General features: G+C 38.9%; 1 protein-coding gene across 2 annotated transcripts in view; it reads right to left on the bottom strand.

The window, feature by feature from the left end:
• Window positions 1-20473, bottom strand: part of adgra1b (adhesion G protein-coupled receptor A1b) — a 63693-nt gene that overhangs the window by 20401 nt on the left and 22819 nt on the right. Inside the window, exons 13-14 of one of the 2 annotated variants that reach the window (XM_077613335.1) lie at window positions 8527-8737; window positions 7969-8177 (exon numbers count right to left, since the gene is read on the bottom strand). In XM_077613335.1, the coding sequence (XP_077469461.1) occupies window positions 7969-8177; window positions 8527-8737 (420 nt within the window). Of the gene's footprint in view, window positions 1-7287; window positions 7859-7968; window positions 8178-8526; window positions 8738-20473 lie in introns of those variants that run through there. The other variant, XM_077613336.1, reaches the window with a different exon arrangement.

Below are 20473 nucleotides of genomic sequence, written 5' to 3'. Positions count from 1 at the left end.
ATTCAGACCAGGAAACGCACAACGCGCATGCGCGGTGAAAAGAGGGCTTTCTGGGTAATGAAGTATACTCGTGCTCGCAAAAGTATCCCCGGTAGCAACTCTATCATAGGCGCCGTTCGATGGGACGCGAACACAGATGCTACAAGCTAAAAGGAGCCGCTAGCCAGCGCCCCTGTAAGCTCCCATGAGAAATCCGACTCGGATCGCTGCCGCCTGTGCGACGAGGAAACAGAGTCGTCTGAACACTTATGGCTCCGCTGCCCGGCCTTAATGACCGAACGCTACCATCGCGGCTTGGGCAACTCCCTGGATGAACTTATCCGTGTTCCAGTGGCAGCCCTAGCGCTGCTGAGGGTAATCCTCAGGCGCCTGAGGTGAAAAAGAAGAAGAAGAAGAAGATGAGCAGCGGGGCGATCGCTGATAAGACTGCTTGCTGCTCGTTGGCAAGTGGTCGTGCGTTCTCCGATTGTGAGGACATTTGTGTGCATCATTTTCGGAATATTTTGAAGGGAATAGTACGACAGCAAACAGCCCATCGATAGCGAACGTGAGGGTGGAGTGTTTGTTCTGTTTACGAGTGCGTTGTGGGGAGGAAAAAAAAAAAACGAAGCCCCTCTCCCCTCGGCGAAATCCGGCCAATTTTAGTTAGATTAAACACTTTATTTCTATTAAACCACTCGTTATTTATTACTTTGTCAATATATGGCGAATTATAAGAAATAAAACATTTTTTTTCAATCCAATATCCTGTTTCTGGTGTTTTTTTCAGAGAGTTGGAACGAATTAAATTGTTTCCCATTCATTTCAATGGGAAACTTTACCTCGAGTTACGAGTAACTTGTCATACGAGCTCAGTCCCGGAACGGATTAAGCTCGTATCTCGAGGTACCACTGTAGTGTTCTTCCTACAGTGCTACCTGACTGTGCAATGTTAGCCATTTGATAGCTTTACTATACGACAGCTTTGTGATAGTCACACGGTGAGCAGTAAGCAGTCCATGAAGAAGCTTTAATTTTAAAAATATTGAAAACGGGAAATGTAGATATAATATAATTGTGACAGGCCAGGGCCTTGAGAATGCAGTATTCACCCAAGAAAAGTGGATTTATGCATGGCCCAGGCTTGAGTCTCACACTTTAGAAAGTGTGAGCGATGTTAGTGAAGTTTAGCAATTTGTTCTGTATTGCTGCTGAAATTATATGATTACTTTTTTCTAGTCCAAGGTGAAGCACCATGAAATGTAAAGCACAAAAGCATCTTTCAGTGGAGAGAGCTTACACTTAAAAACAGGCCAAAACTGCACAAAAACAATATAATGGACACTGCTATCTTTCATTTGGAAAAGTCATAAAAATGTATATATGACTTGAAAGAATAATTATTTCATTAGATCAGACCGAAAACGATGTATGTTTGAAATACGATAAGAACTTTCTTTTTAATTGGGTTTATACAAATAGTCAAGTCTCCAGCAGGCCTGCCCACCCATTGAGTGTGAAATTAAACAACCAAGTAAATATTTTGCTATCTCCCTTTCTGAAACCGTGTGAGTAAGCCTGTCTGCTGAGTCCCATCAGAGCATGTAGAAAACAAAGGATTTGAACTGCCTATGCCAGAAAATCATTGAAACCAGAAATCATTGTGTGCAATTAAAAAAAGGAAAAGAAAATACATTCATGAGTGGGGAATAAAGATTATTAGGGTTATATAGGATGCAAGATTACGTGCTCGTATTCTTGTCTAGGTGACAAGTCTGATTCCAACATTCTTGTTCCATTTTCCCTTCCTGCTGAGTCATTTTAACTCAATTGCTGTCATTGAAGGTGCTGGACTTCAATTCAATTTCAATTAGGACGGCATTAACATTAATTTATTTGGCCTCTGCCCGGGCAAATGAATTCTAAACATCTACCATCGTCAATGCCACTGAAAGATGCGCGTTTATGGTCAGCAATTGTCCTAGTTTAAATGAATTGGCTGTCCATTGCTCTCAATGGAAGGCAGTAAGTTAAAATGCAATTAATGTGTGTGATATAACCATGCAATTATTACAAGTTTTGTACTTGAAAAAGCCCAACTTTACCACTGATGCCCATAATCAGTTGTAAAGAAACCACAACTGACTATGCTCTCTAACTCTAATTCTTGACAGCTTTTTATAGCCCGCGCTAACAGATAGCCACATTATGGTCTCCTATTTGAGATTATGTAACAGTCATTTTCAGCAGTGCTTATCTTCCTCGTAGGACTGCACAAGGGGCCAAATTGCATCAACAGCTACCCCTAATTAAAAACCAAGAAACCAGACGTAGGTCTTCAACCCTGAGAGTTAATTCAGAAACACACAAATGCCGCCCCTCTCCCTTTATGAAAAATATACTACTGTAGTTTATTAAGTCACTTGTAGGCTGAATCCCAAAGGTCACACTGATCGTAATTGGTTATTCCAGAAAAGACCACCTATGCTTTGGCTAATAACAGTTTTTCAAGTATGTTATGGGAAACGAGTCACCTTTGGCCCCATCACATCACAAGTGTTAGAAAAAGTGACAACCATTTTTTTTTTTTAAATCAATTTCAATAGAGATGTTGGTATAGTGGGACAATGTCTTTATGTGGTTGTCTTGATTGTATTGTGTAAACTAATACATTAAACACGTATTTAGTAACCCATTTAAAAGACAGTGACAAAAACTCAAAACAGATGCACAGTTGGGACGCAGTCTTCACAGCATGTCCTAATTTCTACCAGTCTTTCTCTAGGGCTCACAGCTGACTGGAGAGCAGCTGGAAGGATGGCAGATGGTACACGTAGTGCCACTACTAGTTTATACATTTCTCAAATGCGTGACCATAGCGTCACCCTTTTTAACATTATAAGTTAAAAACTACCCTCATATAATTCTTGCTCAGGAAAATGTAATTGCATTAAATGTTTTTGTTATTAATCTATTTTAGAGCAATATGGCAGTTCTCATCCCCAATTGACAGAAAATGTACATTTGTTACACATGAGGAGACAAACCACAGACTCCTGCAGTCTTCCATTTAATTAACCCTTTCGGAGACAGTGGTTAAGACAATAAACAGCTATTCAAAAGTTGAGAGTTAAAAATATACGTATATTTATATATATATATATATATATATATATATATATATATATATATATATATATATATATAAATCATGACTGGATTTTATATATTTTTCTAATTATAAATACATTTATAAGTAAATGTAAAACTAAATTAATGAAATTAAAATGAATGAAAAGGGAAATGCACTCTGGTTACGGCCCAAAATAACTTTCTAGAGAAGTCTAATTTTTTCCGTTGCATGCCATTAATGAAAATAGACGTCCAAATCATTTAAGCTGAGAAGACTGGTTGTGAATGCTCATGTTTCAGTGCCATTGACAGTGCTAGACCTCTAATGTTTATTCACACCTCCCAGTCAAATGGATTGGACATCTAGCACTGTCAATGGCAGCCAATGAGTAAAAATGAGTGCACTGTAAGGGTATTAAAAAAATAATAATTTGTGAATGGGCGGGTTAAGATGTGACAAATTTATCTTTTGAAACACATGTACGCAATGAAAGCTGAGTAAAATGGGTGCCAGAGCTCTAAACTCATTATGCTGAATCCGCCATGTGATTAATGGCTAGTTTACTGTCGGTTATGAGAGGGTTCTGGCGACTGTGGGGGATCACTGGATGAATCGTACCCTTGCCCTTTCACACCAAAGCACATCTGCAGGCAGCAATTTGAGTTAAATGAGCCACAGCTATGTGCATAGCGTTGATGTGACATAACACTGCTAAGCCTGATTGGCGAATGGTTAAAGTCAGAGGACAGTGAGGAGTTTGCATGGCTGCCTACTCAGATTTGAAACAATTGCAAGTGAAAGCACACTATAATAGAGCCAACACTTAGCAGCAACCCAAACACAGTGTGAACAACAGATTACTCATGTCCTCTAAATAATCTTTTTTTTGTTTCACTTGGAAGAATAAATGAATTCACATTATGGTAAAAAAGAGGTTTTGTTTAACTGAAATACTAAAGAACCTAAAATGCATCCATATGTGGGTTTATTATGTTTGTCTTTAGCCTGCGCTTTATTACCTATTGCAAATTTAAAATTGTGACAAAGTTATTTTCTTGGATTACACTATGTAGTTCAAACGTCATATGATCTAAAAATTCTCCCAAATAGTCTGACAAAAACCTGAGCCGCGATAATTCATTGCCTGCCATTGACAATAATAGACATCAAATTCATCTAAATTGGGAAGACTGGTGGTGCCATTGACGACACAAGACGTCCAATCAATTTCAACTTGGAGGGGCGAGTGAACGAATGGATTGGTCATCTAGTGCTGTCAATGGTAGCCAGTGAGATAACATGGAAGTGACTCCAAAACTCCCCAAAGTTAATAGTATAAATTTGAAAAGCTACAGGAAGTGACTCTTAAATAGTCAAGTATCCCCATTTTCTCGCTGCTTAATACAATTAAGTACTAAATAAGATAGAGGGCATTCATGTGTTTGGGCCAAGGAGAGATGATTGCATACTCTATCTTAACCAAAGTGACTGTTAGTTGGATTTTGTTTTTTTGGGGGGGGTTTTTCTTGTCGCTTGCCACAGTGCTCCAGGACACAATCAACAAACTCTGAACTGCAAAACGAAATTCCCTTTTTAAAACTACTGAAGGGAGCGGTTTGTGTTACATACAAGTAGGAATAAACAATTTTCTCCTTGAGGTATCAACACTATCAAACATTATATTTAGCAGTTTGAGAATAAAATGGGTTAAGACCACAGCAGGCACACTGACAGATGCAAAGGCAAAATTGTTTGATAATACATCTGATGTTTAAAAAAAGCATAGCTCGCTTAAGCAAAGTGTTTAGTAAAATGGTGCTATTATTTGTATATACTTTGAACTGTAAAGGGAGGACTTGCAGACAAAGAAAGTTAAAAAGATTAACAGGAATATTCATGCCAAAACAAACTTATTTTGTTGGTTGTACAGGCGTGAGTGAAAAATGTACTTGTCAGAATTTAGAAATAAACACCTCCATTTAAGGGGCGGTCTGGACCCCTGTTAGAACTGCCACACATCAAATGATCTGATGTAACAAAACAGAACTAGCCAAATTATATCACAAACAAATTATAATCAGTGTCAACTGACACACCTGTGAATTTTCCATACACACCTACAAATTTGTTGGTGGGTGGGCTGTACTTTTCTCCGAATTTCTATTCTACATCTAGCAAGACTTTTTGGAAAAATTTATGCAGCAGTCTGAATGTGAACCATGAAGCAATGAGGTTGTTTTAGCAGCACCAGTGTACCTAGCAAGGTCCAAAAAGCTACAGGTCAAAATGTAAGAGCGCTGAAACACCACCAACACCTTTGAAATTCACTACAAAGCCTCCCCAGAAGAGGCATCAACATGTAGTGAAACTGGTTAGCTTTTCTCCTTTAACTGTGTCTGTATGTGTTTCCACAGCAATTATCACCACATGAAAAGACATTTCAGTCTTTATACAGTAGTTATGATTGACTACCAGTTGTGGAATTCTGCATATTAAAGACATTATAGAATACCTGAACACCTGTACTTCTCAATGACATTTTAAATATAAAGAAGATGGCTCAGAGGTGTGTTTTGGTTGAAGTGTGGGGAGCATAGAAGCTTGTCACAGTGATGGAGACAAATGACGAGGCTGCATTGCTGTAAACGAGTGAGTCAGCCCTCCACGCAGACACACAAGGCCGTGCTGGGTAGAAGGGGACGAGGTCAGGGGAACTGTTCATGGTGCTGAAATTTTTGAACATTCATAACAGCTCTGTTCATTACTATTCAGGGGGGAAACACATTCGGGCAAGCTGTCCCAACATAGCTTTGTTGGCTAATTAGTGTGACTACGCAGAGTAAGTGGTTACTAGGAAAACAATTGTAAACAACTATAGAAAACCAGTACGTAATGAGGCAATTACAATATAAAGTGAGGATCAGTATACCTCTATGAAAAGAACGTGAAGAGCATGTCATTCTTTCTGACCCCAAGTCCAAGAGAATGTGAAGGAAGTGTTTTTATATATTTTCCTATAAAGCTTCACTCAATCAACAGGGATAATCATTGGGTTGTTAAATCATTGGTAGAGTACACCTCACTCATACACACACCAGCATAAGGTAAACGTAAATTGATTAGACTCTAAGAAATAGCATTGTCCTTTTTCCTTCTATGCTTCAACGTCATTGTGTGCATTTTGCTGGATCACTGAAGTACAGAAAGTGATCCAGTTACAACTGGAAAGTGATGTAATAGTTTGTGCTATAAATCACTGCCATGCTTCTCAATGCCTTGCTGTCACAGCAGTGGAACTAACTTTACAGCAAGTTGACCTGATTTTCCTTGAGGAGCACTGCAGCAGAGACTAGGATGGCATTATAGCTTTACACTCTCTAGGCTTTTTTGTCATAAATTGCTTTCAAATGGACAACTCAGAAGCCAGCATGCTGAGGAAAATGCTTTGAGCGTGACATGACACGATTAAGCAACAGGTCTGGTGTTGGCAAAAAAAAAAAGCCTCCCAAGCAAATAAATCTCGTACAGAGATGATTGTTGCAAAAGGAACCAGGCGAAGAACATTTTTGATATGAAAAGAAAGCGAGCGTGATGTCACAGGTCTGTTAACAGGGGTCTTTTTCGCGTGCACTGCAGAGACCAGGCGGGTGTGGTGACTGCATTCGCAAACGGGGAATCACAAGCGCAAAAGCTTCCTTCCAGCAGATCATTAACTTGCACACAGTTTTTGCTCACTGGTCTACCGATTATTCCATTGAATTCCACATCGCCGATTAGAATCCCGAAAACGGCAAACGTTGCGTTGCATCCCCCCCATGCCACGAGACGCACGCTGACTGCGCGCTTTGCCAAGCCGAGGTGTAGAAAAAAACATGCTCGCGCAATTACAATATGACATCTGTTTCCGTCTAGTAACAGTTTAGCATTCTCCACGGACACCCACCTTCTTCTCTACACCCCCTCCACCACCACCACACGCGCATACACCCACCACCGCCACCCCAAGAACACACGCACACGCTGCCTGTACGGCCGCACTTTGTCATTCCTATGCGGCGTTTTCCAGCCAGCTTCCTTGCCAACACGCCTCATAAAATATGCAGGTAAACGGCAACTTGGAAAGCAGCGACAAGCATTTCAAGCACATCACTTTTCATGCACCACTAACAACTGACCTCCCAGTCTATCGAATCCCACTCTTCGGTAAACATCCGGAGGATTTCTTTTCATCCAAAAAATAAATAAATAAAATAAAATAAAATAATTGAAGCGAGCGCCAAAAGCGGCTCTGTGCATGGGCCGGCTCGGGCGATGCGATTGCCAGTTGCGCTTTGGTTAATATCCTCATGAAATCAGCGTGAAGAGGGGGACGTCGTCTGGAGGAGGCATCTCGGCGCGGCGACGGCGTCGAGATCAACTTGAGCGGCACAAATCAACCATGCTAGGCTTCAGAGTCCAACATTTTCTCTCGGTGCGATGCTTGCGACCAATTAAAACACCACTTGCGCCCCGAGGCGAATAGCTCCTGACAAGGCGCTCCTTTCCTCTCAGACCATCACTTCTTTTTTTCTATCCTCTATTCGGGGGGAAAATACATCCTAAATCAAATCCATCTTCCTGGGATATTTACAATATATATTTTCTTTAAAAAAAAACACGACTTATCCACGCACTTGACGAATCTGCCTTTTAAAAAAAGCAACAACAAAGGGCGCTTGCAAATGCCCTCTTCGTGAAACACGTGACTCCCTCTATTCTTTATTGGGAAACGCTGTTTTCCACCCATAGAAGAAGTGGAAAAGGAAAAAGGGGAGGGTGCTAACATGAATGACACTGCCATCTCACAAAGTACTCACCATGAGCACGGCAAAGTTATTAAGATGGGTGCAGTGGATGGTGGTCGTATTTCCACCGGAGCCTGTTATGTGGCAGCCTTCTGCCCTCCAGCCACCATGTCCATCCAGCAGGTCAAAGTCCCAATAGGCTGCGGTGGGCTCTACCCCCAGTGCGAAGTGCCTGAGTGCAATTGTGACGGAGTGCACGGCGCTCCCCAGGCTGCAGCCATCTACAAAATAAAAAGGGGGGAAGATGCAATGTATTCTATAAAAGAAATCAAGGGGAAAAGTCAGCGTAAGCGCCGTAGAATCAAATCATCAGCATGCATGCGAGACGCGTACCGCGACGCAAGACCGAGCTTGCAGCAGAATTGCCAATGAAGTGCAAAACGTTGGCGCAAAATGCAAATAAAAGCAAGAGGTGGCGTAGTATTTATTCGGGAAGCCGAAAGAGAGAGAAAAACAAAACAAAAAAAACTGCGTCCGTGTCAACATGACGCGAGGAAGTGCAAACATTTGAAGCAGGTGACGACAGAGCGTTGACATGCAGACGCGACGGTCGAATGGATTTCCTCTTACCTAATTTGGTGAAAGCAACTGGTGTTGACACGCTCCTGCGCTTGCCGGCGTCTGCGAGGTTGGACGAATTCCCTGTGCACGGGAAGAGTTTGCCATTGCGGAAAACGATGAACTGCAGCCTGCAACTGGAGTTATCAACAGATTGCAAAGCAGACGAGGAGGTGTGTGGAGCATCCAGAGGTAAATGGATGGAGGCGACTGCCACAGAATTCTACCAAGTGGGGGGAAAAAGAAGAGGTGAACATTCACTAGTCTTGCCCCCCAATTTGCCCAGTGAAACGTAAAAACACAGCAATTTGCATGACCTTATTTTTTTTAAAGGGTTTGTTATCCTCTATGGATGAGACCATTAAAGACACTTGTCCAAAGCAGTGAAAATCCTGTTTGAAGCGTTCCTATTTGGTCAGCCTCTGCCGCAGAGGTGGAAATGGTTCTTACCATTTCAGCTTGAGGGCACATCAGCACTGGCGTTTGATTTAAAGAGACAACTGGTCTGACTTTATATTCTTTTCACACATTGAAACAACAAGCTCTGCCCACAAAATAACAAGATTTGAGTGAAATATTTGGATGTGTACACACAAACACAACCAAGTAACATGAATAATTATTATTTAACAGATTTACTATACATATATATTTATGTCGAACATAGTGTGGCACATTTACGAGTATAGGTAATGGTGCTGAAACAGTACTATAATTACATCATCAGAACATGTATTTTTCGAGTACTAGTTTCCAACCGCTGGTTTCCCTACCCAAGATGGCAGGCAGTTAAAAAAAAGATTGAAAATGTGCTTGTCGCTCTGCCCAAGGTGATGATGGATGCCCAAAAATTGGGTGTCCAATCATCCCTCTGCTGTGGCCTGGAATGAGTTAATCACGGGTAGACATCTTGTAGCAAATGAGTGAACGATCATTCTCTGCCACCTTCCTCCTTTATTTAAAATGTGAAAGAAAAAACTCAGATTATCATAACACACAGAGCTCAACCTTTCCATTCAAATGACAATAAACTCAAATGACAATGTTTTATTGCATAGGTCAGCAGCACAGGCCACCGGGTCACCATATGCGCCGCCCGCAGACCTGTTCTAAAAATAGCCCACCGGCAAGAGAAGATATATGCAAGCGATCATTTGAAAAGTAAACAATTCCAGAGTTAAAATGTATAAGATGGTAATTAAAAAAAGTACTACCTAAACTTCACTGTTGTATGAATTATCTAAATTGACTTCATTTTTACTGACTCCAAAATATAGTCATAGAAGAAATACATCAGAATTCACCTACAATGTGCCTGTAAAGAATTTTTTTTTAATCCTACAAAATAGCGTTATGCAGAGACAATACTTGATGTTTACATAACATTGTCCCATTTATGAACATCTTAAAATCGGTGATAAGTTTCCCACCAGACGCTAAGTAAAGTAGTGATTAGGAAATAACTGAGAAGGTTCAGAGCTTCTTGGATAAACTGACTCTCTAAAAAGACACTCTTACAGCAGTAAACCGATGTCAGGTGACCACAGATGGTAACATTTCCAAAGAAATATTATCCAAAACTCGTTAACTCCAAATCACAGTATATTTAGTTGGTTAAAAACTGCATTGCTTCCTTCAAGCATGTGACTGTGGTTCTTAGTATCAGTCTTAAATTTTAGACATAAATTTTACCTATGACTTGACTCCCTTGATTGGGAGGGCCAATGAACAAACTTTTTTCACTCATTTACCCCTCCCAGTCAAAATGTATTGGACCTCTAGCACAATCAATGGCAGTTAAATGAGTTAAACATTTATATAGGTATAGTACCTAGTTAATGGGCCTCCCAAAGAAAACAAAACTAAAATGTCTTCCAATGACAAAAAATGAGTTTGATTTGATTGTAGTCTTTGTTTAACCAACCCTGCAGGTTTTTTTGAATGTGGGGGATAAAGAGAAGAACCTTGTGAAATTTTACTTGGGCTCAGGAGGAAAACAACAAGAAAACAACAGCTTGCTAAGTGCTGGCCTGCAGAATTACTGATCAGCACAATGGGAGATTTGCATAATTTTTGTTGTAATCATGGGCAGTCCCATCAACAAAAACATGGCCAAAGACATGACCATGAAAAAGAGGTGAGTGAAACAAGGAGAGTACAAATAAAGTGTACACAGGAATGTGTGCTATCTGGTTTGAATGGACAGCGCTATGCTGCAGCTCCTCGGGCGGATCTGACTCAGAATGTTACGTCAAAGGCTTGTGCCACATCACAAACCTTCACTTGCCTGCAACAGATGGGCAGCAGTGAACAACACTGTTGATTAGAAGCAGTTAATATTATGAATTGTGTGCAAATGCTGACTTACTCTTAGGCAAATGGAATTGCCTGAGGCTCTAAGTTGTTTCAGGAAAATTCATTAGTAAAGTATTCCTCCATTTTCATATGCAGTCGATAAACATATACATAGTATATAGCCACGGCAAAAAGTATTGAGGTCGACAAACAAATTCTGCAAAGTGTTCCCTCATTTTATCCATGCCGGTTCTCCTCATAAGGGTCACAGAGCACATAATTAACAATTGATCATTGACATGAAAGAACACAAAAGACTGGTCTTTTCAGTAAAGGCAGGGAACGATGTTTGCCGACATTCCATTGATTGATATCATTCACTGGCAGCTCCTGTGAAGCTGGCATTGGCGTAGTGTCACCATAGCAACGTGGTCATGAATCTCCATGACAGTCTTCTTACGAATTAGCACTGTGGGGTGAGCAGGCACCTATAATGTATGTGGAATAGCTTTACTTACATATCGGTAGAGTTGAATATGCAAGACTAGGGGAAGGGGGAGACAATTCAGTTAAATGAGAGTACACACTTTAGCAGCATTCATGGCTTCAACACATTACTCTATATATTCCAAAAGTGGTATAGAACAGTATATAGTATTGCAAACATGCATTGTTCTGCAACCATACTTAACAATAATTATAATGTTGAATTTAACAGCAGATTAAAAGTTATGTTGATTTAATCAAATGGGATGGCTTCTGAAAATATCCTTCTTATATATCAGCCAGGTGCCCTCTTAGCGAAGGGGAGTAATGGCAAAGAATTCAATGATTGGTAAATTTTGCCCTTGCTTTCTGCCAATGGTCCTAACTACTAATACTTGCAAATTTGGATGATAAAAAAAATACTACTTTAGTTTGGCCATGGGCACTACTACGGCACATCCAGCAGATCTAAGAATAGTAGCATATAATAGCATAATAAAAAAGAAAAAAGAAGAAAAAAAGCTTTAAATGTATTTTATTTTTAAACCGTATTAATCCATCCGCACTAATCCTTTGAATAAATCAAATGAAACTAATGGCTCTGGTGGTAATCTTTATCTCAAAAGACTAATGGTAAAAGTCAGAACCACTGATGGTGAACTCAAAGCACACTAATTGTGCTTTGTAGCTTTATTTTTAATTGTATTTGTACTTATTCAACAACTTTTACATCAGAGTATGTGAAATTCTGGATCTCTAGAAAGCCCTATTGTAAATAAAGAGTAATTTTCGAAAAATATTCAGTAATTTCACATTTGGATATACAAACGTGAGGCAAGTCTGTTTTTTTTCCAAACACAGTTAATGCATAGAGCTACTATTTGTCATTCTGTTTGTGTCTCAGTCTCATGCTGTGAAATCAAGCACTTTTACCAGAAGCAGGAATAGGGTGGAAGATTTATTGGAGAGCTCTTGTCCGTCGAATGCACATCCTTATAATCGATCTGTTGAAGTATTACCATAGTGTGCTCACTCCAGTGGTTTAGCTCTCTCCCATCCTCCATTTATGTGTTGATCAATGATGGTGCCCTCTCCCAGGTCCACCTCAAACCTCCAGCAGTGAATGGGACCAAAGCCAAAAACTGACAACTGTTTGTCTACGAATATGTGGAGGAAAAGAGGCCTGTACTTCTCAATCCATCAAGCATTCCAATATAGATGGCCATGTTGACAGCCATTCTGTTAGGGATTGGTTTTGTTATGTTTTTCCCCCTGTGTGACCTGCCCATTGAGTTCACCTGTCGTCTCCCCGCCCCTGGTGTATTTGATTGTCTCGTCAACCCATGTTTGTCTATTTAAAACCCGTGTGTTTGTCAGTACTTGTCGGAACTTCATAATCCTTGTTTCCCCACGTCTTTTTCCCAAATGTTAGTAAAAAAAAATAGATGTTTTCCGGTGAACTCATTTACTGCAATCAACAACAATAGACATCAAATTCATTTTAACTAAGATAACTGGCATTAAATCATCAAAGATAACCTTGATGATAGCTGTCCTTGCTGATAGCAATTCTAGGCTACACACCATGCTACAAACTGCCACACCGATAAGCCCAAATTTACATAAAAACAAATGCAAATTCCATCAGAATTGTGCATTGTTAAACATTTCAAGCCCTATGTCCATGTCTTAGCAGCGTTTTTTTCCTTCTTTCTTAAAACATTGACAAAGTGCACAGCTGTTTTCAGCAATACCTGAGATGCAGCTTCAGCAACTTCCTTTCTCCCAGTTTTTTTTCCCATGACCTTCTAATTGATGTAAGACTAAATGCAACACTTCACTACTGCCACAACAAATAACACCTAATATCTATAACCTTTTGCAGACCACTCTCAATCATTGGTCCCTTGGCAGTGGTGAGCTCCCAAACACCATTGACCTTTGCAAACACTCCATGGGAACTCTCCAGTTTTTTCTCTCTACAATTCCACACCATATCAGACCGGCAACCTCGTGCATAGCTATAGCTCATTTTAAAGGTATGGTACGCCACAGCAGTTCAATATAAATGTTCTCGATGGGGAAGGGAGAAGGTTTTTACCCTCAACCTTTGGTCGTTTTATTAATCTTTCATACCTCAAACCCCCACTCAAAAATATCTATAGTACAAATGCATGTATTTGAAATGGAAAATACAACAACAACCTTGAAACTCCTGAAATTACCATACAAGATGAGCATCAGTAAAAGCTTTTGGTTTGACGTTAAAAAAAATCTTTTGATGGTCAGATTGGGAATTTAGTTGAAAAAAAAGACTGAATAAATGACATTGATTTTGTTTCTTTTTTTTATTTCCCTGCAACTCCTCAAGTGAAGAACATGGAACCGCCACTTTGTGGTTTTGATGTTTTTTTTTCTTCTGTTAACTATGTGTTTATTACTATGGGGTGACAAGTAGTGCTTTTGTCTGCTTAATTATTCATGTGCTCACAAGAGAGATTTAGTGCCATGTTTGGCACTGAATTTTTTTGCTTAGTGTTTTGCGTTACATGCGCCCTATCTACCCTTACTTCTGATATTATAAATTAATAATCCGCAGCTCAGAATCATCTCCAACCCAATTTTAGTTGCATATTTGCAATAACAGAACATTAATAAAACAAATTTATGGAAGGGAACGATTTTTTCTCACCAAAACAATAATATCCTTTCAAATCATGTGGACATCTAAATTAGGTCTTTACTAATATATTTCTAACATCACAATGAGCTTGTAGTATTGATTGTATACTGTGAGTTATTTGGAATGTCCTAGAGTTTCATATCCAATTGATATTCATATTGTGTTTCAAATTCACACAATTAATTTTGCATTAATCAAATAGAAATGTATTTTTCCTCATCAAGGGCATGCAAGTACAATAAACAAGAGAGAGAGATTGACTCATTAAATTAGAATACAATCATTCATCTCAATGAAATTCATGGGGGGGATTCAGTCTGGTGGGTACAAATTTGAATGTAATTCCTTGATAAACATTAACCATGGATTAAAGTTAGGGAAAGCACAACGCCCCAGCAAATTAACACAACATTAACGAAAACCAATTTATGGGATTATTTGACAAACTATCTCACGGTTGAAACACAGCATGACTGTGGAAAAAAAAAGACGACTATCAATGACAGATGGAAGACAGTGGTCAGATGGGTGGTCAGCAGGGCATATTTTCAGTGAACCAGTGCCAGACATAATTAGATTGTTTTCCCCCTACTATTATCTGTAAACAATAGGTAAGGGTCTCATAAGAATAGAAGTGTCAAGAAATGACAAATGTGCCAAATTTCAATTTCTGCAATTGCTTTACTATTAACATGAGCCCATCTGGCAATACCATGGAAACAGTAAAATAACACAAACTGTAGGCTTCATTAGAGGATATGATATACAGGTGGCAGAACAAAACATGGTAGTATAATATGGTGTAAGTAGTATGAGTCAGACTAACACATTACCAACGTATAAAGACAGGCATAAACTGTGGTGGTTGAAGCAGATAGTATGTTGATCGACTGGTCTTATTACCACTGTAAAATCTAATCTATTACCTTACAGCAGACAGAATGGCTACAATTTATCTTTAGTCTGTCAGGACCTGTTTTATTCCCAGTGTAACTGGACCATAATGGCTTGTGACAAGACATGTCCTGCGGAATAAGAAAATATGAGATACAGATGTCAAATAGCCGTGCAATTTTCTCTTACCCCATAAATAGTATATGGGAAAATAGGTGAATCCATGTGCAAAGTAATGGATATTGTAACTGTTATTGAGGCCAGGGGAAAAATAGTTTTAAAAAAATCAATGCAGAAATTGTTGCAAAAAAAATAAATAAAAGGATGGGGCAGCAGCTATATACATTCTAAACAGGGTGTCTGCAGGTTGGAACAAGTGCAATTTTAGACTTGTTTAGACCATTGTGGGTTAAATTTAAGACCTTCACGAAGTATTAAAAATAAGAAAAAACAGACCCAGATTGCATTCAACTGACATTTATTGTCATTGAAACAAACACAGACTACAACAACACAGACTACCGCAACATTTTCAGTTTTTTTATTTTATTTTTCAAAATAATGCCTCTACTTAAAATGCTGAACGTTGAAAAGAACCACATTTATGCATATTTTAGATATTGAGATGGGCAGGAAAAGAGAGAGCCCAGAAGTGATAGAGTGTGTGCGCGCACATTCGAGTGCCTTTACTCCTAGGGTGGGAGCTTCAATGGTCTTTTGCACAACGTGCAGTACGCCTCAGTGTCATTGTCAGGAACACGTTTGAGCCAGTCCGCAAAATCCTGTCGTTCGAGCCAGCAATCATTAAATCTGCATTTACTCATTGCTTATATTTTGTCCAACTGCCATTCGTCTTGCATTACTCGACAACTATTTGCGCCTTGCGCCAATATCCTGTGACGACCTACACACTTCCGCTTCACATCTGTAGTTTTATTGTGCTTTCCGCTAACAGTGATTTCTGCTAACAGTGATTTCCGCTAACAGAAACACAAGGACAATAAGCCACCAAAAAACGGAACGGCGTGCTAAATAGACGCAAGAAAAATATTTTTTAAATGTATTCTACATCGATATTTTGCACTTTTGCACTAGGTCTTAAATGACAAAAAATGAGATTTTGGACTTACAGTGGAAAATATCTCGGTATTTTAGACTTTTTTTAGGCCTAAAATTGAAAATGTCTATTTTTAGACTTTTTAGACTCCGGACACCCTGTTCAAAAGCAGGAAAACAATTACAAAAAAAAACCTATGAGATTAGCAGTTTTGACAAGGCAACATTTCCCTCCCAATTATTCTACTATTCTATTGTATGTATGCAATCTATCTTTGGACCCTAAGCAAGCAAGATTGATTCAAGGAAGCTGAAAACATAAAAAATACACTGTCAATGTCATCTCATTTTGTCATCTAATGTTTTTCTCCATGCCTCCATTCATCTACAAAGCATAAAGCGCCTTAAGAGGATACAGCAATGAACTACAAAAGGAGCACGTATTCTCTATGGTGGTGTTTGGTGATCTGGGCTTTCCACGAAACGGACAGATTTTGGACTATTGTAGGGATGCCAGTCGCAAAGAGCTCTAATGATTGCCTGCTGCCATTGAAGTCGAGCCAGAAACATGCAGCCAAACGAGTGCAGTTACAGGACAGACAGCAAATTAGAATTGTAGCTCTTTTTCCAGACATGTCAGGGGAACTATTATTTATATCTCAATATAGGACGCAAGAAAAAAAATGTCATGGTTGCTGTTCACCAAAGCAAATAAACTGTTAGAAATATTTAGTTGTTCTGATTCATTTTGAAAATTTAACCAAACGATGTTAAAAGTGCAACACAAATTTTACATTGACATTCAAAAAGCCAATCACCATAAACTATAGTTAAAAAATAAAATAAAATCTATTTTTTTTAAAAAGCCTGGTGGCAGTAATAATGCAGAGCGAGTCAACTCAGAAAGTGAGCTGTGCTGCTGGCAATACCAACAGATGATCCCTCATTTTAGGATTCTCGATGGGTGCCATGCATAGAGCGTATCAAGAGCTCCAGTATGGATTAGCTGGGCTGGGAGTTACTTATGCATTTTAGGAGAACACAGTGTAGAGCCACACTGGATTACACAGCTGGAAAAATGTTACAGAGTTTAATGGATAGGAGAGTCGAATAGAAACAGCAGGTAGACAGCATGCGTAATCATTAAAAACTTCAGGACGCCTTTTCATTTTTGTGCCCTCATAAAGCCAGATGGTACCAAAGCGGATATATCTATCTATCATTCATTCATTCATTCATTCATTCATGCCGCCCATCCTCAAAAGGGTTGCGGGGGTTGCTGGAGCCTAACTCAACCCCTCTTTGGGTGATTTTGCAAACTTTTCATTTGCCAAATATATTTAACTCTGTTTGTAATAAATACTTGAAGACTAAGTGTGCACCAGCAAAACATTGCAAAATGAACTCAGTGTCAATCAAATACAAGCATTATGTTAAAAAAAATTGACATTTGGAAAATGACTTTGTAATTAATTAGGTTAAGTTAAAAAGGAAAATAGACACCTGGGGCTTCAAACAATATTTTAACAAATACGTGAATGGGTGAAAGCGCTAATTTCCACATCAGAATGAACGTTAATTATAACATATAGAGTCAGCCAAAGAGAGGACGGAATGCTCTCTGTGCTGAGAGACAATGATGTGTTCTTGTAATTGTACCTTTTAAAGCTGCTTTGATTGCAGATTCCGCCAGAAAAAAACGCTAGACCAAGTATAAAAATATCTCTCAGCCTCTTAAGCCAATGTTCTAAATGAGTGAGTAATTGACTACACACGAAAATATGAGGTTTCTGCTAAAAGTCCAAAGCTGATTATCTTGGGTGTTGTCATAAATTACTTTAGCCAATAAATTAACGTATCAAAGTAAATTGGCAGAGAAAAAATGAGAACATGGCAAATAAATTAAAAGTGCCTGCCACGGGTGGTCCAAAGCAATTTTAGTAAATGATGGGATTGGGACACATGCTTCAGGACTGGACGACTTGCCCAGAAGAGAGTCTTTGGAGGAAATAAGATGAACTTCCCTGCTTTTCCACAAAGGAAAATTCATCTATGTCAGTCACTCATGGTAACAGACAACCATCTGCTGGGCCTGCTGGCCCCCAGTCACTGACGGAACGATTTGTCTTCCTCTTTTTCTGACACACCGTATCATCTCTCCTTGTTCGGAACTTTGTACTCGATTCACTCAAGGTTTGGGTGTGCAAAACTGGGCACAATCTTGGCGTGAGTATGGATGATGCTCACAGCTGGACAGATGAAAATAGTGAGACGATTGCTGTGATATTTTCTTAGGTTTGAGCACTAACAATATTATACTACAGTACTATTTCTGCAGAAATCATTGTCGTTTTAGATTTACGCGTGTTTTTTTTCTCTAAACCTTAGTCGACATTTAGTATTCATGGTCTCTCACAGCAGCATGAGAAATATATTGCAATGTTTTGGACACATTCAGCAGGAATAGAAAAACATTTAAGTGTTTCTATGTCCAGAGTATGATTGATTTGACTTTATGTTAATAGGGCCAACAATATTAAGACCGGCCTGTGCATGTTGGCTGATGTGGCTGATTAGTGTTGCATTATGTATTAAACACCTTGAATGAATGAATATACAACAATTTATCAGCATTAATACATGAAAGGCACTCATTAACTCTTCAAGCCCCCTATATTTTCATTCAAATGAACTGACTAAAAAAAAAAACCTAATGGATGTACAAGCTTAACACCGAGTGACATTTTAATCAGAGAGTCTAACATCCATGTAATTAACTCCTTGTATCTTGTTTGTCAAATACAGGGCAAATAATTACATCTAAGATCTTCCTAAACAACTTTATGGTCAATCTGTAGATGCATTGGTTAGTAATTCTGCTTTTCTTCTGAGAAAATTGCAGACATTTGGTCCTAACATATTCCAATTACAGGCAAATTATGACAACATTAAAGATTTATATATAAAAAGTGCTGTGTTTACTGACTCGAGGTAAAGTGGGTCATATTTGGTTGTTTCAGATCCTTGTGTTTCCCTTTGCTGTACAGCAGCTGCTGGCTCAATTCTCCTGCAACACTGTCCCCAGATAGAGTCTTAACCTGCAGGCCAGCTGATGCATACATACAACCAAACCCTCAAACAATAATACAAAAATTCATCCAGTTCCACCAGCCCTCAAGTGGAAAAATAAGTACATAAACACACCCACGCCGAGCAATTAAAAAGGCAGTGAAGCTCTGTGGAGCAGAAAAAGGCTGTCTGAGGAGAAAAAGGTGGGGATGCACTGCTTGTTCAGCCAACAGGCTTCCACTAATTACCTGTCAATGGTGAGGAAGAAAGAGGTATATTCCAAACTGTTACCTTCCATGAACCAAAGAAGTTTAGTATTTAACCTCTTGATTTGTCATATTGGAAAAGTTGTCATTTGTCCTTGCACTTTGAACTTTTCATCACTTATCCACAGTGGAGCCAAAGGGCAAAAAACTGTTCAAGGTTAAGTCCTTATTGGATCGAAATAGAAAAAATACATCTCACGGTATGCTTAGCTGGCAGCCATCTTGGGTCAGTCACCCAGTGGTTGGAAATAAAATCTTGAAGAATAGTATATATTGTGCATCATTGCTGGGTTATTCGTTTGGTACTCTCCAATACGGATGATGTCATTTTAGTGCCGTAACTGTGCAACATTAATATTAGTTGAGTTCTTTCTCAAGGTTAGTAGAAGAAAACTAGACAACCAATTCAACTTCAGGTAGATAAATCCAGTATGTACTCAAATATCTCCATGTTTTTGCATATCATGATTAAAAAAGCGACTTGATATCGAATCAAATGCCTGTGTCAGGTATTTTGCAAATGGAAAATAAAACAAGAAAGCAGGGAAAGCACCAAGAGTTATCTGCATGGAAACCCTATAGAAGCTCATTAGCCGTTTCTGTTGCATAAGATAAATTTATTGCACAGCGTTATAAATTTGCACTCGAATAAATACATCTTCACATTACTCTACAATGACTTGGGCAAAGTTAGTGCTAATTCACTTCATTCACCTCCTCTGAATTGGTTTTAGCATGCAATGATAGCCAGGTAATTGCATTTTTTACAAACAAATGCATGTGTGTTTAAAGTCCTTGCAACAAGAAAGCAAATGGAGCACATGAATTGTTTTGCCTTAGAGTTATTGAGCTGTGGTGAATAACTACACTCATCATATAAATGGTGAGGAATGCTATGGTATTGTAAGTATCTTTACTCACTGCAAGCCATTGACACTATGTGTCCTATCCATTTTGAAGGGCAGATAAACAAATGACGAACGTCCTCCCGAACACATACTATGCTAGATTAAATAATTAACTGGTCAAATTTTTAAAATGGCTATTCTTATTGATAACAAAATATATATTTTTTACATTTAACTAGTAATTGCTTTTTAAAAATAAAAATAAAACATGCGACAAGAGGTGCAAATTACTTGGAGTTCTATAGAATAGATTAATTTAGTGCAGAAGAATGGTTGTTAACTCAATGTTTGGTCTCAACTCA

The sequence above is a fragment of the Stigmatopora argus genome, chromosome 11, assembly GCF_051989625.1.
Source record: "Stigmatopora argus isolate UIUO_Sarg chromosome 11, RoL_Sarg_1.0, whole genome shotgun sequence".
Taxonomy (NCBI): domain Eukaryota; kingdom Metazoa; phylum Chordata; class Actinopteri; order Syngnathiformes; family Syngnathidae; genus Stigmatopora; species Stigmatopora argus.
The sequence above is the reverse complement of the archived record's forward strand: the minus strand, read 5'-3'. Positions and strand labels throughout refer to the sequence as shown.